This window comes from Macrobrachium rosenbergii, chromosome 24, assembly GCF_040412425.1.
Source record: "Macrobrachium rosenbergii isolate ZJJX-2024 chromosome 24, ASM4041242v1, whole genome shotgun sequence".
In the NCBI taxonomy this organism is placed as follows: Eukaryota; Metazoa; Arthropoda; class Malacostraca; order Decapoda; family Palaemonidae; genus Macrobrachium; species Macrobrachium rosenbergii.
Window position 1 is genome coordinate 17,852,621 of NC_089764.1, and position 15,000 is coordinate 17,867,620.

General features: G+C 32.9%; 1 protein-coding gene across 2 annotated transcripts in view; it reads right to left on the bottom strand.

Moving 5' to 3' along the window:
- ss (spineless) overlaps positions 1 to 15,000 on the bottom strand; it is a 483,824-nt gene that overhangs the window by 23,953 nt on the left and 444,871 nt on the right. For both annotated transcript variants that reach the window (XM_067126243.1, XM_067126244.1), the window contains exons 5-6: positions 7,801 to 8,007; positions 4,947 to 5,134 (exon numbers count right to left, since the gene is read on the bottom strand). In XM_067126243.1, the coding sequence (XP_066982344.1) occupies positions 4,947 to 5,134; positions 7,801 to 8,007 (395 nt within the window). The remainder of the gene's footprint in view (positions 1 to 4,946; positions 5,135 to 7,800; positions 8,008 to 15,000) is intronic.

The window sequence follows — 15,000 nt, forward strand, 5'->3', positions numbered from 1 at the left end:
TGGCAGCCTCGTCCCAAAAGAATTGTTAAGAACTGAAAGTTACCAACTTTGACTCTGAGAGTAAAAAGGAGTTTATATATACATACATACATACATATATATATATATATATATATATATATATATATATATATATATATATATATATATGTATATATATATATATATATATATACACATATATATTTACAAACAAGTAATATTTTAGGAAAAGCTATGATACGGCAACACAATGGACTCTTAATTTACTGATTTACCAATGTTTTGGATAAATACTTCACTGGAAACCTTGGAATCTGAACTAGGAAAGGATTCATAAATCAAAGGGTGAATTCAAACTACTGAGTTGAATTCATCCTTTTTATTTAATCATTACACCAAAGGCTAATGGTTTTGAAGAATGTAGAGGACATTCATTCAGGATCGGCAATTGTTCACTCTCAGGATATGCTTAGCTTATAAATAAGGCCATTAGTCACAATTACAGATAATTAAGAATTATTCAGTCATTCTCTGTACATTTAACAACAATAGGTCTGGAGACATAAAACAATTATATATAATGCCACAAGCATAGCTGTAATCAACCTTGGAAGCAGCCATGGACATGTTACGGTAGTAACCAAGTTTGGAAGTACCTCGCAACTACACTGTACTAGTGCATGCTGAAAAAAAAAAAAAAACTGCTAGGAGCTACGTCATATCAGAACAGCAAAATTCAATCTGATGATACCTGGAAACACGGCAATAATCAGTTCAGGAACCGCTGAAAAATGTACTACACCAGGGGAGTAAAAATAGTGACAATTATCAGTCTAGAAATAAATGGTAAGTATGGCATATTGAGGGCGTGGTTTGCGTCTCTGGTTGAAATACAAATGCCTGTTGTTATGATAGTTTTAATTTTTTGGAGTGAGGTTTCATGTCATGTCTAAGAAAATTATTTGAAAAGTGCACGAGTTCGTTAAAAATGCAAGACTCGCTATGACTTTCCTATGAATTTTAATCCAGTGGCATTAACAACTGAAAGTTTTACCAGAATGAGTCGAGTCAACAAACGGAATGTCCTCAATGCTTAAAGGCTTTTTCTATGCGATCCATTAGCGACAAGTCACCTGTTCTCTTACGTGTCAAAATACTCATTCACTATGATTTATACGTGATTTGTAACTCCCTCTTTTGATATTAAACAATTAAAACGACCATGAAAATAGAGAAAGGTCATTAGAAGAATATGATTATGGAGACGAACAAATAATGTAGTTCATCGTAATTTCGATTTATCCACCATAAGGAAGACCCACTGCTTTTCATACCAACCGAGAATCCACGCTAGATAAAAACATGAATTGCTTTGTGACTTGAGCACCAAATGAAACCTCTTAACGCAGAGTGAAAAACGAATAAGGAATTTTTATCTAGACAATCAACCAACTGTTTGGACGCAGATTTTTTACGTCGATGACTGCATGTGCTGAAAGCTTGCGCACCCGTAGTCTGTAAGAAGCCTTCAATAGACAACCAGGACGATCTAATATTTTATCGCGATGTTGAGAATTGAGCAAAAAATTTTGGTCTATGAGTGCAAGAGATATAAAAATAATCGCAAATGGCGGAAACAATAATATAACGGTAAAGATGATTATTTAGCAAACAACTAATGCTAGGTCTTCACACCGCTTTCTCGTGCGTCTAGCATATTCTCTCTCTCTCTCTCTCTCTCTCTCTCTCTCTCTCTCTCTCTCTCTCCCTCGACCATATCTTTAATGAAACATCAATCACCTTCCCGGGAATAGCTTTCACAGCGCACGATTTGCATTGTGGCTCGTCTATGAAAGGGGAGAGAGAGGAAGGAATTAAAAAAACAAAAAAACACTGGGAAGATTCTCTAAAAACTTTTTTGTTTTTATTGTGTTTTTTTAGTTGTTGTTGATCCTTTCGTACATCCCAAAACTCACCCTTTGTTCAGATTAATCAACCCTTGATTGGCCTGTCGAGTTTTTGAGGTGTTTCCACTAATCTTTGTCCCAATTTGTTATTTTCAATTGTTTCTGAGATTTTTTCTTCAATACACTATAGCAATATTACCATTCTCTCGTAGTTTCAGTTACAAGTGGCTGTTTAGTCACATGGCGTGCTTTAATTAAGCCCTAGTAATGGCATGTGGAAGTTTTTTTATTCACTGTTTAGATAAAAATAAAATCTTCATTGAAACACTGAAAAACTGAAGGAAGGAATAAAATTGTTGATGTTTATTTCTATGTATACTCGTATACACACACACACATATATATATATATATATATATATATATACATACATACATACATATATATATATATATATATATATATATATATATATATATATATATATACATACTGTATATATATATGTATATACGCAGCCTTTTCCCCATTTTGGAGAAGATAGCGCCAGACGGCTAGAGCTTTCTGGTGAACAGCATATCTTTAAGGGTGAAAGGGCTAGTCCCACTTACTTTTTTTTACGCTAGCAGACGCTGGTAATCATCCCCTGCTCATATATATATATATATATATATATATATATATATATATATATATATATGTATATATATAAATATATGTATATATATATATATATATATATATATATATATATATATATATATATATATATATATATATATATATATATATATATATGCTGTCAAATTTACGCTTATCAAGAACACTGTCTTCAGGTCTTATTGTCCCTTTCCTTAACGTATATCCCTTAACATGCTATATCTGTCCAGTGCTTAAAGAAGGAACACCTTTCTGTCAGTAACTCGCCAATCGAGCTCCATTGCTTCTTAATTCAGCTGAAGTTTTACGAAAACTTCAGGCGATCGGGACGCGCACCTTGTCACTAAGGGTCAACGCTTAAGAGTTCGTAGCATAAAGCTGGCTAGTCCATGGCCGACGCACGCAACCCTGTGGTTAATTCCATTTTGGACTTTGTGTTTTATTTCGCACACCGGTCATTAAAATTTCTATCCAAACCCAAGCCATTAACGGTGAATACCTAATCCATTTGTTGGTTAAACTACAAAGCAACTGAATGGTGCTGTGGAAATATTCATCGCACGAAGTTTATGTGCATTTTGTGTTAGTTGAAGTGTTTGCCGTTGAGCGTCGTCGCTCAATTTCGCCTCGTCAAATAACCGACCAGAAGTAGCACGCAATGTCATACGGACTGGATAACTTATTCATTCGGGACGCTGGCATTAAACGTTAGTGCTAATTTCCCCACAGGAAGTGAAGGTAATGGATTCGGAAATTGATGAATGTGTAATACCACCGTTGTACTGCTCTTTTGTCATTCGTATTACCGACACTTTACTTACACCGTTCTAATATTTTTCAAATTAATCAGAAAGCAAATTCTTTAAGGTTGTGTTATTTGTTTGTATGTCATTCCCGGCTTTCAGCCAAATAATTTAGGCACGAATCAGTGAATAAAAATAACAAGAAATCGACAACGATATATCCATTAAATTCAGACTTATAAATAATTAGATAAAAAGGTAAATACTGATTGCTTCATTTTAAGTTTAAAATTCTTGAAAACTGACAGGCTTTAATAAACCACTGTTCCTGAAAACGTCCTTTTCCCAAACTATTTACTTAGATTATCTTAAGAATTATCATGGTACTATTGTGCCGGCTTTGTCTGTCCGTCCGCACTTTATTCTGTCCGCACTTTTTTTGTCCGCCCTCAGATCTTAAAAACTACTGAGGCTAAAGGGCTGCAAATTGGTATGTTGATCATCCACCCTTCAATCATCAAACATATCAAATTGCAGCCCCTAGCCTCAGTAGTTTTATTTTATTTAAGGTTAAAGTTAGCTGTAATCGTCCCTCTGGCAACGATATAGGATAGGCCACCATCGGGCCGTGGTTAACGTTTCACGGCTCGTGGTTGATACAGCATTATACTGAGGTCACCGAAGGATAGATCTATTTTCGGTGGCCTTGATTATACGCTGTAGCGGCTGTACAGAAAACTCGATTGCGCCGAAGAAACTTCGTCGGGTTTTTACTTGTTTACTATTACTATTATATTATTGAGTGACCTTCTATACGTCTTGGTAGTTAGAGAGAGAGAGAGAGAGAGAGAGAGAGAGAGAGAGAGAGAGAGAGAGAGAGAGAGAGAGAGAGAGATAGAAAGCTCGAAAAAGAGAGAAAGAGAAAAAGTTCTCTCTTACTTGCAACATATACCCAGACTACGATATCTTCTACGCTATTATTATTATTATTATTATTAGGAATTCCAATAGAAATCGACTAATGCAACAGATCTTTTATAATGTACTTTCCTACTCAGGTGCCACGGTTGTTATATATATATATATATATATATATATATATATATATATATATATATATATATATATATATATATATATATATATATATATATATATATATATATATATATATATATATATATATATATATATATATATATATGATATTTATTGCAAAGCTGGAAATCACATTATAAAAAAAAAGATTGGGACTAGTCCTGTTTTCGAATATGGATATGTCGTCAGTGAAAATATAGGCGGTCCTCCGCCCAAAAAGAACGGTACCTAGCTGGAATAAGATAAATTACACCAAAAGCATCGAGTACAATTCTGCAACTTGGCCTATGCTTGCGCCAAAATTTCAAGTTAGCTTCAAGTAAGGTGATAATGATAAAAAAAGAAAGATAAGCGAAATATGAATTCATAGGCAATTGAGAATATGAAAAATTGTGTATTGCACAGTGACACAAATACTAAGGGAAAATAAAAGATGAAAGCAGCGTTTCGGCGCAGATTTACAGAAAATGTAAGATGCGCAATACTGCGCAGGCCATCACGAGAAAATGAAAGATGTACATAAAACACAATTGAAAAGTACAGACGTAAAACTCACTTCTGATCCATGGAGACCAGCGCCAGGTCGAGTTTGTGTTTTGATTTGTACATGACTTCCTTCTGCGGCAGTTCCAGTAAGGAGGGCGGACCGAAGGGCGTGCAGACGGCGAAGAGCGCCAAGGGCGGCTCTTCCGTCTTTCTGTTCTGGCCGTGAAGAATCTTGATCCTCCCTCGGACGTCCAGGCGCTGCAAGGGAAGAAGAAGAAGAAGAAGAGTGAAGGTTAAGGAATTTATTCACGAATATTGCTAGGACTCTCTCTCTCTCTCTCTCTCTCTCTCTCGTATTCAAATTCCGAAACGGGAAATGTCTCTGCACATATCTGCTTGATCTCTGTCACTTTCGCTAGAGGAAGGATTCTCTGTTTTTCGTTCTCTTTCTCTCCGAAACGCGAATTCAGTCTTCCAGGCAATTACCTTATTTCTCTCCATCTCCCTGGTTAAGAGTTATTTGGATAAAAACTGAATATGAAATAGCTCTTAACAGGGTGTTTATCAAGTATATACACCACAGCATTACCGCATTATTTTTTAGATAGTGAAAAAAAATTAAGTATACCTTAGTTTAACCAGACCACTGAGGAGCTGATTAACAGCTCTCCTAGGGCTGGCCCGAAGGATCAGACTTATTTTACGTGGCTAAGAACCAATTGGTTACCTAGCAACGGGACCTACAGCTTATTGTGGAATCCGAACCACATTATACCGAGAAATGAATTTCTATCACCAGAAATAAATTCCTCTAATTCTTCATTGGCCGGTCGGAGAGTCGAACGCGGGCCCAGCAGAGTGCTAGCCGATTACGATATCGACCCGTTCAATGAGGAACTTTTAGATAGCGAAAGTGATACATTCCACAAGCAACTTAATACATGTCCACTTCATTCTGAAAGCAGACTAACTAGCAATCACGAATGGCGATAACCATCCACATTCTTTTCCAGCAATAATTCGCATTCCATAAATTGCAGATATAGGACCATTCAGAGCAGCAGTAATTACAACATTCATTGACAATCTAGCGATGAAATGATAAAGTCCTTATGACTACTTAGCAATCACGAATGGCGTTAACCATCCACATTCTTTTCCAGCAATAATTCGCATTTCCCAAAATGCAGATATAGGATCAACCAGGGCAGCAGTAATTACAACATCCATTGACAATCTGGCGATGAAATGACAAAGTCCTTATAGTTAACAACTTTTACAACCTCACAACAGCTTCTTGCACCTGCAGATACGTTCTTATTCGTACAGAATGGATGATATCGGGGCCCTTGATATATGAGAAAAAGAAATGAATTTGGGCCTAATATCTACCAGCTCATAAAAAAAACATTTTATGGAGGGGAAAATGTGTGAGATATAAAATTCTTCTGACTATTACTGCCAGGTTTCATTGTCGCTCTCAAGCTGAGGAAGAGAATGTGATCTGATGTTTATTCTTTATAAAGTTCACTGCTGCAGCTGGTTTCTTGGTCTGTAGAATGATGAAGAGAAGGCGGAGTTAAGTATAGATTATTTCTCTTCTAACCGTCAAATACGATATCTGTTTAATATTCTGCGCAGGGAACGTGGTAGCACGCTGTTTTTCAAAAGGATTGTAAGGTAGTTTTTTTCAGTGTAAATAATGAAAGTACCGTCATTTTTATTAGGGAATGTTATATATTAAATAGTTCCCCATGCTAGACAAAGCTTCTCTAAATATTTCTAAGAAAAAATTTTTTAAAACTACATCTGTTAAATTATATTTTTTAAGTACTTGATCTAACACGCTTTTAAACTTGGTTACCTGTTACTATTTTAACTGTTTAATAGTTGCCTATGACAGTCAAATACTTTCATGAATCTTCTCTTACTTCTGATTGTTTCTTTAATAGGAAAGTTTTACTTCATGGAAGATTGCTATTCAAATTAAGGATATTCTGATTTTCGCCCTAAGAAGGAACACACACGCACACACACACACACACACACAAACATGAACAACGAAAAAAAAATAAAAGTTATCTCTCAGGCAAATAAGGAAACAACTTATTCTTAGGATATGATGCCAGCAGCTCTTATGCCGACGCTTAGAAAATTAGAGAAAGATAGCAGAAATGCATTTGTTCCCGGTGCTACGACAGCTGTAACTCATTCATGCAATAAAGGTCACCATACTTAGAACAAAGAGAGCTGTCGTAAAGGCAAATTGCTCTACCAAATATTTGCGAGAACAAGAGAAACTGCGCATTTCATCGAAAACTTCCAAGAATTCTTAAATGAGTTTGTTTAAAACAGTCGAATGTCTAGAAAGATTCTAATATGTATACTTACATGCATGCATACTATATACATACACACGCACATATATATTTGCTCATATTATATATATATATATATATATATATATATATATATATATATATATATATATATATATATAAATACATATATGAATATATATATAGACCTATATATAAATATATATAATATATTTATATATATATATATATCTATCTTTATATATAGATCTATATATATATATATATATATATATATATATATATATATATATATATATATATATATATATATATATATACATATAAATATATATATATATATATATATATATATATATATATATATATATATATATATATATATATATATATATATAGACTCGTATATATATATATATATATATATATATATATATAGATCTATATATATATATATATATATATATATATATATATATATATATATATATATATATATATATATATATATCTCATGATATATCATTTACATAAATGATATAAAGGAATGAACACTCAACCGCCCAAACAAAACACATCTCTCACCAGAAAACCTGAAGTATTGTCGAGCAAACATCTGAACCTGACGGTGAAATTTCTCTCGAGGGCAGCCTGGTCGCCGTGCAGCGCCTCCTGCAGAGTCATCTGTGCCTGGTCGGGCGCCAAGTGCGAGTTCCACATGAGCTGCCTCTGGAGTTCCTCCCGGTCCTCCGAGTGGACGAGTTCGTAGACGCTTTGGTGGACGATGTCGCTCTGGAAGAAGAAGAAGAGAGAGGAGTCGTTAGAACGGCGAGTAAGAAGTTTGTTTATCTTTGATCTTCTTCTTCGCTTTGGTGGACGATGTCGCTCTGGATGAAGAAGAAGAAGAAGAAGAAGAAGAAGAGGAGGAGTCGTTAGAACGGCGAGGAAGAAGTTTGTTTACGTTTGATCTTCTTCTTCTTCGTTGTCACGAGGACGGCATGGATGATGAAAATGAAAGGGAAAGATTATGTGAGAATGATGAATAGGTGGGTTTACTCTGGTTTAGGGTTTACAGTTTTAGTCCGATTTTGGATCCCGGGATTTCGGGATAATTTGAAAATAATCCCGGGATTTCCCGGAAAATACAATTTGTTTTTAATAATATATTTTCACTATTAACCATTCAAAGTAGATATGTTTTTACAAGGATTAATAAATAAAATCTTAATAATAAGGATAATGAAAACAAATAGCATTAATTTCTACTGATATTTAATTATAAGAATATCAAGGAATATTACTTTCAATGAGTTACATTGGAAAATTTAGTGTCTAGCAAAATATAAACAACTGATTTTGATTTTTTAGTAGGCACGTATTTCTTGAAATACTAAATAGCTTTGCCCAACAACTAATGATAATGAATGATTTCTTACAGAAAATACTCGGTCTCCATTTGTGACTCTAATTAATATCTAGTTTGAAAGCTGAAACAGTGTAATCCAGATGCTATAAAAATAAAATATATATAAGTTTTGAGTTTCAAAATAATCCAAGTGATTTTTTTCAACTTTTGCTTTTTATTTCCAAAATTCTAGTACAACATTCAATACAGAAACATAAGTTTCAGTTTTCAGTTAAGAATTACGATTGCTTAGAAAAAGATAAAGTATTGAAAATCCAGAGCTTTTATATACTTGAAGTATATTTTTTCTTGATAATGAGAAATGTAATTATATCTTGAGCAAAAAGCTAAACAATAAAGTTGTTAGAGAAATAAAATGGCAAATTATTCATTTACTAATTACGGTGTGCCGCAGACATATGGTAACCGCGCAACAAGCATATTGCATTTATGCTTCTGTCACTTAATTGAGTTCGAAGTTTTCTTATGAAAAGGCCTGCAGCAGAATAAGCCCTTTCAGACTCGACAGACGATCTGATACCCTCATATAACAACTTTATATTCTTTGTGCGTTCCGAATGACCAATTATTTAGATGTTTTAAGAAACGATCAACTTTTTGCTATCATGAGGACATAGTTCTTTTACCTATGGTCATATTTCTGAAAATTTTAAATTTTAACGAAATGCCCAAGAAATCCCAAGATTTTATGAAAAATCCCGGGGAAAAAAAAGCCTGAAAATGAGGGTTTTTCCAGGGATCCCGGAAGGAAACCCTACTCTGGTTGTTTCTTGAAATGTTAATTAATTATGTTAATATATATATATATATATATATATATATATATATATATATATATATATATATATATATATATACATATATATTTGTATGTATATTACATATATATTGTATATATAAGTGCATATTATATATTGTATAATAAGTGCTCTCTACCCAGACTTTCTCCATTAATCTCTCTCTCTCTCTCTCTCTATGTCTCAATATATATATATATATATATATATATATATATATATATATATATATATATATATATATATATATATATATATATATATATATATATATATATGTATGTATGTATGCATGTATGTGTGTATGTATTTATATATGTCCAAACTATTACTTCTCCAAGGGCAACACGTGTTACCATTTACTAGAAAGCATGGTAGCATAAGAGACATAAGGCACCAATTAAGAATTGTAACAAACGACGGAGAAAGCCATGGCAGAGATACCGAGTCTCCCACTCAGGCAAAAACAGGTGTTAGCCTTTACACGAGAAACCTCACTTTGACATTTAGCTACCAAATATACGAAAGTAATAGCTCCATATAACACAGAGAAGCTTTATAAATGCCTTACAGGTGTATGCACAGATATTCTTAGCCCTTTAAGGCTGATTGTATTTGTACCATTCTCTATAAATGAGGCTTTGCCTCAAAGTAAAAAGATACACACAGTTGATGTTAGATGGCAGATATGGAAAGGTATTATATATATAAATATATATATATAGATATATACTTATATGTATAATATATATACATATATATGTATATTTATACATCTGTATATATCTGTATGAATGTGTATGTATATACATACATACGTATATATATATATATATATATATATATAATATACATATATATATATATATATATATATATATATATATATATATATATATATATATATATATATATATATATATATATATATATATATATATATATATATATATATATATCTTCATATCCACCCTGAAGCATCAACTGTGTGTACCTTCTTATTTTGGTTTAAGGCTGTACCTCACTTACAGAAAATGGTACAAATACAATCGGCTGTAAAGAGCTAAGAAAATCTGTCCATACACCTGTAAGGCATTTATATATAGCATTTGTATATATAGCAATTACTTTCGTATGTTTGATAAGCAAATGTCAATGAGGTTTTGTCATGTGAAGAAGAGTTACACCTGTTTTTTTTGCTTACATAAGAGACTCGGTATTATTATATAGCTTTCTTTGTCGTTTGTAATTATTCTTAATTGACGCTGTGTGTCCCTTATGATACCATGCCTTTAAGTAAATGGTAAACCAAGTATCCCTTTGGGAAATAGAATGGTTTTAGTTCCGAAAGGGAAATATATATATATATATATATATATATATATATATATATATATATATATATATATATATATATATATTCCCATACCCATATATATATATATATATGTATATATAAATATATATATATATATATATATATATATATATATATATATATATATATATATATATATATATATATATACATATATATGTATATATTTATATTATATATAAATATATAAATTATATATATATTATATATATATATATTTATACATACATATATATATATATATATATATATATATATATATATATATATATATATATATATATATATATATATATATATATATATATATATGTTTAAATATCTATATATATATATATAAGTTTAAAGTAAGCAATGGGCCCACCTCTTCAAAATCAGAAAAAACAATGAAAAAAAGAAAAGCGAGAAAACTCACAGAAAAGAACTCGATGTTTCTCTTCTATTTAGTGTAATTTAGACATTTTCGGATGGAATATTTTATCAGGGCGAAAAAGGTGGATAAGTTGAATGAACACTACTTTCACGGGGTCATTAAAGAGTGACAGTGATAAAGAGGAGGTTAATGATCTTCATTGATCTTACTGCTTTACAATTCAGATTTTTTTCTTTCTTCTGGTTTTATCACTTCAATTTAAAACAAACTCATTTTCTTACCTGCCAGCCAATGAACCCTAGACAAGCGTCGACTTTAGACACAGATATATTTGTGTAGTAGACACTTTCTTTTTACTTAGTTATTTATGTGTCATATTCGATTCTAAAATGTCCTTTCTATCTTTTATGAATGACAAGGTTTCACTTGCTACTAAGCTCTGTCTTGTATGAAGGAATAAGGTCATTTTACATTGCCTGCAAACTTTCTTTTTTTACGCTTCCAGAATTTCTGTGTGAAAATAAAATTACTTTTATTAGTTTTTTCAAATCTACAATATTCTACGTATAACTAAAAGATCACAAAGTGTCACAGTTTCTGAAGTGCTTTACTTCGCCATGCGTGATTCAGATGCATTATTGTTAAAGTGCGCGTAAAACTTAGAACTTCTGTTTAAGTAATGTAACACCTGATAATCACTTTGCACTTTCTGCACTGAGTGCTACGAATATGTTGCTGAATATTTTAATTTATGAAACTGAGTTGCCTTGGCGTATAGTTTAATACAAAATATGAGCTTTAAAAATTGGGCAGTTTGTTCAAGAGTCATTCAGCGCCGAATGATCTGGAAATGGGAGACTTGATAATGGAGGAAATGTAGGATTATATATATATATATATATATATATATATATATATATATATATATATATATATATATATATATATATATATATATGTATATATATATATATATGTATATATATATATATATGTATATATATATATATATATATATATATATATATATATATATATATATATATATATATATATATATATATATATATATATGATATTACCAGAAGGAAATGGAGAATCCAAAGGCACGAAGAAAAGAAATCAGAAGACATAATTTTGAAAAGACTTCATTATTGAAGCCCATACCATCGAAGAGTTCAAAGACATAACACAAATATCCTTTACGATAATAAACTAATTTTACAAATCTTTTAAAGTGCAATAAAATATAATGAAATATTTTTTAAAAGGAGAGAAAAAGGAAGAGTAAAGAGGAAGAAATATGCCCCTGGAAATAAGAAGAAGAAGAAGAAGAAGAGGTCCCCACCTCCCAAGGCTTCCCCCAACTCGGTCAGCAAGTTCGGGGTCAGGGGTTGGGTTCCAGGCGGGTGAGGGTGAGGGTGTGGATGTGGGCGCGGGTGTGAGAGTGGGCGCCTCAGCGGGCGGGTCCTGCGGTTTCCTTAACTTCCTGTTACTGAAATAAAAGACATCTTGAGGAGGGTAATCTTCTCCGTCAATTACCTTATAATTTTATTCATTAAGGAATTTCACGTGGCGCTTTCAATTTGGGAAAGATATTGTTGAACATCAAGTGTCTTCCACTGAGAGAGAGAGAGAGAGAGAGAGAGAGAGAGAGAGAGAGAGAGAGAGAGAGAGACTTTAAAGCATTAACAAAAGAGAAGGGCAAAATACTGAACAATCATTTTTAAAACAACTAAAGAGAGAGAGAGAGAGAGAGAGAGAGAGAGAGAGAGAAGAGAGAGACTTTAAAACATTAACAAAAGAAAGGGCAAAATACTGAACAATCATTTTTAAAACAACTAAAGAGAGAGAGAGAGAGAGAGAGAGAGAGAGAGAGAGAGAGAGAGAGAGAGAGAGAGAGAGAGAGAGAGAGACTTTTAAAGCATTAACAAAAGAGAAGGGCAAAATACTGAACAATCATTTTTAAAACAACTAAAGAGAGAGAGAGAGAGAGAGAGAGAGAGAGAGAGAGAGAGAGAGAGAGAGAGAGAGAGAGAGAGAGAGAGAGAGACTTTAAAGCATTAACAAAAGAGAAGGGCAAAATACTGAACAATCATTTTTAACATAACCACAGAGAGAGAGAGAGAGAGAGAGAGAGAGAGAGATATCAAATATTTTAAAGCATTAACAAAAGAGAAGGGCAAAATACTGAACAATCATTTTTAACATAACCACAGAGAGAGAGAGAGAGAGAGAGAGAGAGAGAGAGAGAGAGAGAGAGAGAGAGAGAGAGAGAGAGAGATATCAAATATTTTAAAGCATTAACAAAAGAGAAGGGCAAAATACTGAACAATCATTTTTAAAACAACCACAGAGAGAGAGAGAGAGAGAGAGAGAGAGAGAGAGAGAGAGAGAGAGAGAGAGAGAGAGAGAGAGAATCAGTTATTTTGGAACACTAGCAAAAAAACAAAGAGCAGAATACTGAACAAACATTTTTCAAACAACCAAACAACTTGAGAGAGAGAGAGAGAGAGAGAGTCAGTTATTTTGAGACATTATCTAAGAAAGAGTAGAATACTGAACAAACATATTTCAAACCAAACAACTGGAGAGAGAGAGAGAGAGAGAGAGAGAGAGAGAGAGAGAGAGAGAGAGAGAGAGAGACCAGTCCTTATGAAGCTTAAAAAAAGAGAAGAACGAAATAATTAACAACCATTTCCAAAACAACCGGAAGGGGGGAGAGAGAGAGAGAGAGAGAGAGAGAGAGAGAGAGAGAGAGAGAGAGAGAGAGAGAGAGAGAGAGAGAGGGAAATCAATTGTTTTAAAACATTAACAAAAGAGGAGGGCAAAATACTAAACAACCATTTTTAAAACAACCCCAGAGAGAGAGAGAGAGAGAGAGAGAGAGAGAGAGAGAGAGAGAGAGAGAGAGAGAGAGAAGCAAAGCTATAGCGTGCTTCGCGCCCATACAAGGTTGTTTTTCCCACCGTCTTGTACCGCATTTGTGATGATTGCGCCCGTCGAAAAAGATTATTGTCTGGATACGGCTGACGCTGACACTCCTTCTTCGGGCTTTGGAGGGGCGCCTCGGTAAGATCATCCCGGATAATCTCGTTCTGGGACGATATCTTGGGGCACCAACGCCTTGGGGAGGCGACAGTTATATGCGTATTAAGGACGTAGATGCCGTGATGCTTTCTCCTAGCAGACGCATTTGCTTAGATAAACAAGATATTGAATGATAAAGCAAAGGTGGAGGAATTAGATAAGATAATGGAAGGACAGATTTTGAAGGCTGCATAGCTATATGATCAATGTTTGCCCTTGTAAATATATTTAACAGTTGATGATGTGCATGAAAGCAGAGTTTGAGTAATATGTATTAAATTTTCATTCTTCTTCTTCTTCTTCTTCTTCTTCTTCTTCTTCTTCTTATTATTATTATTATTATTATTATTATTATTATTATTAATATTATTATTATTATTATTATTATTATTATTATTATTCAGTAGATAAACCCCTATTCATATGGAACAAGCTTACTGACTTAGAATTGAAAATTCCAAAGAATACGGAGTTTATTTGAAAGAAACTGCAGAAGAAAACAGGAAATAAAGAAAGAAAAAATCAGTTAGGAAAAAAAAAATACCGGAATTCGGTTCACTTTCCAGCGTGTGTTTTACACAGCTGTTGCGATCATGCAGAAATGTGGATTAATAAAGAATACAAAGAAAGATACAAATCTCAGGATCTAATCTCTGCAGTAGAGCAATATTTTTGAGAAGAAAGATAACACGATGAAAACGGTAGGACAGCCACTCTATCC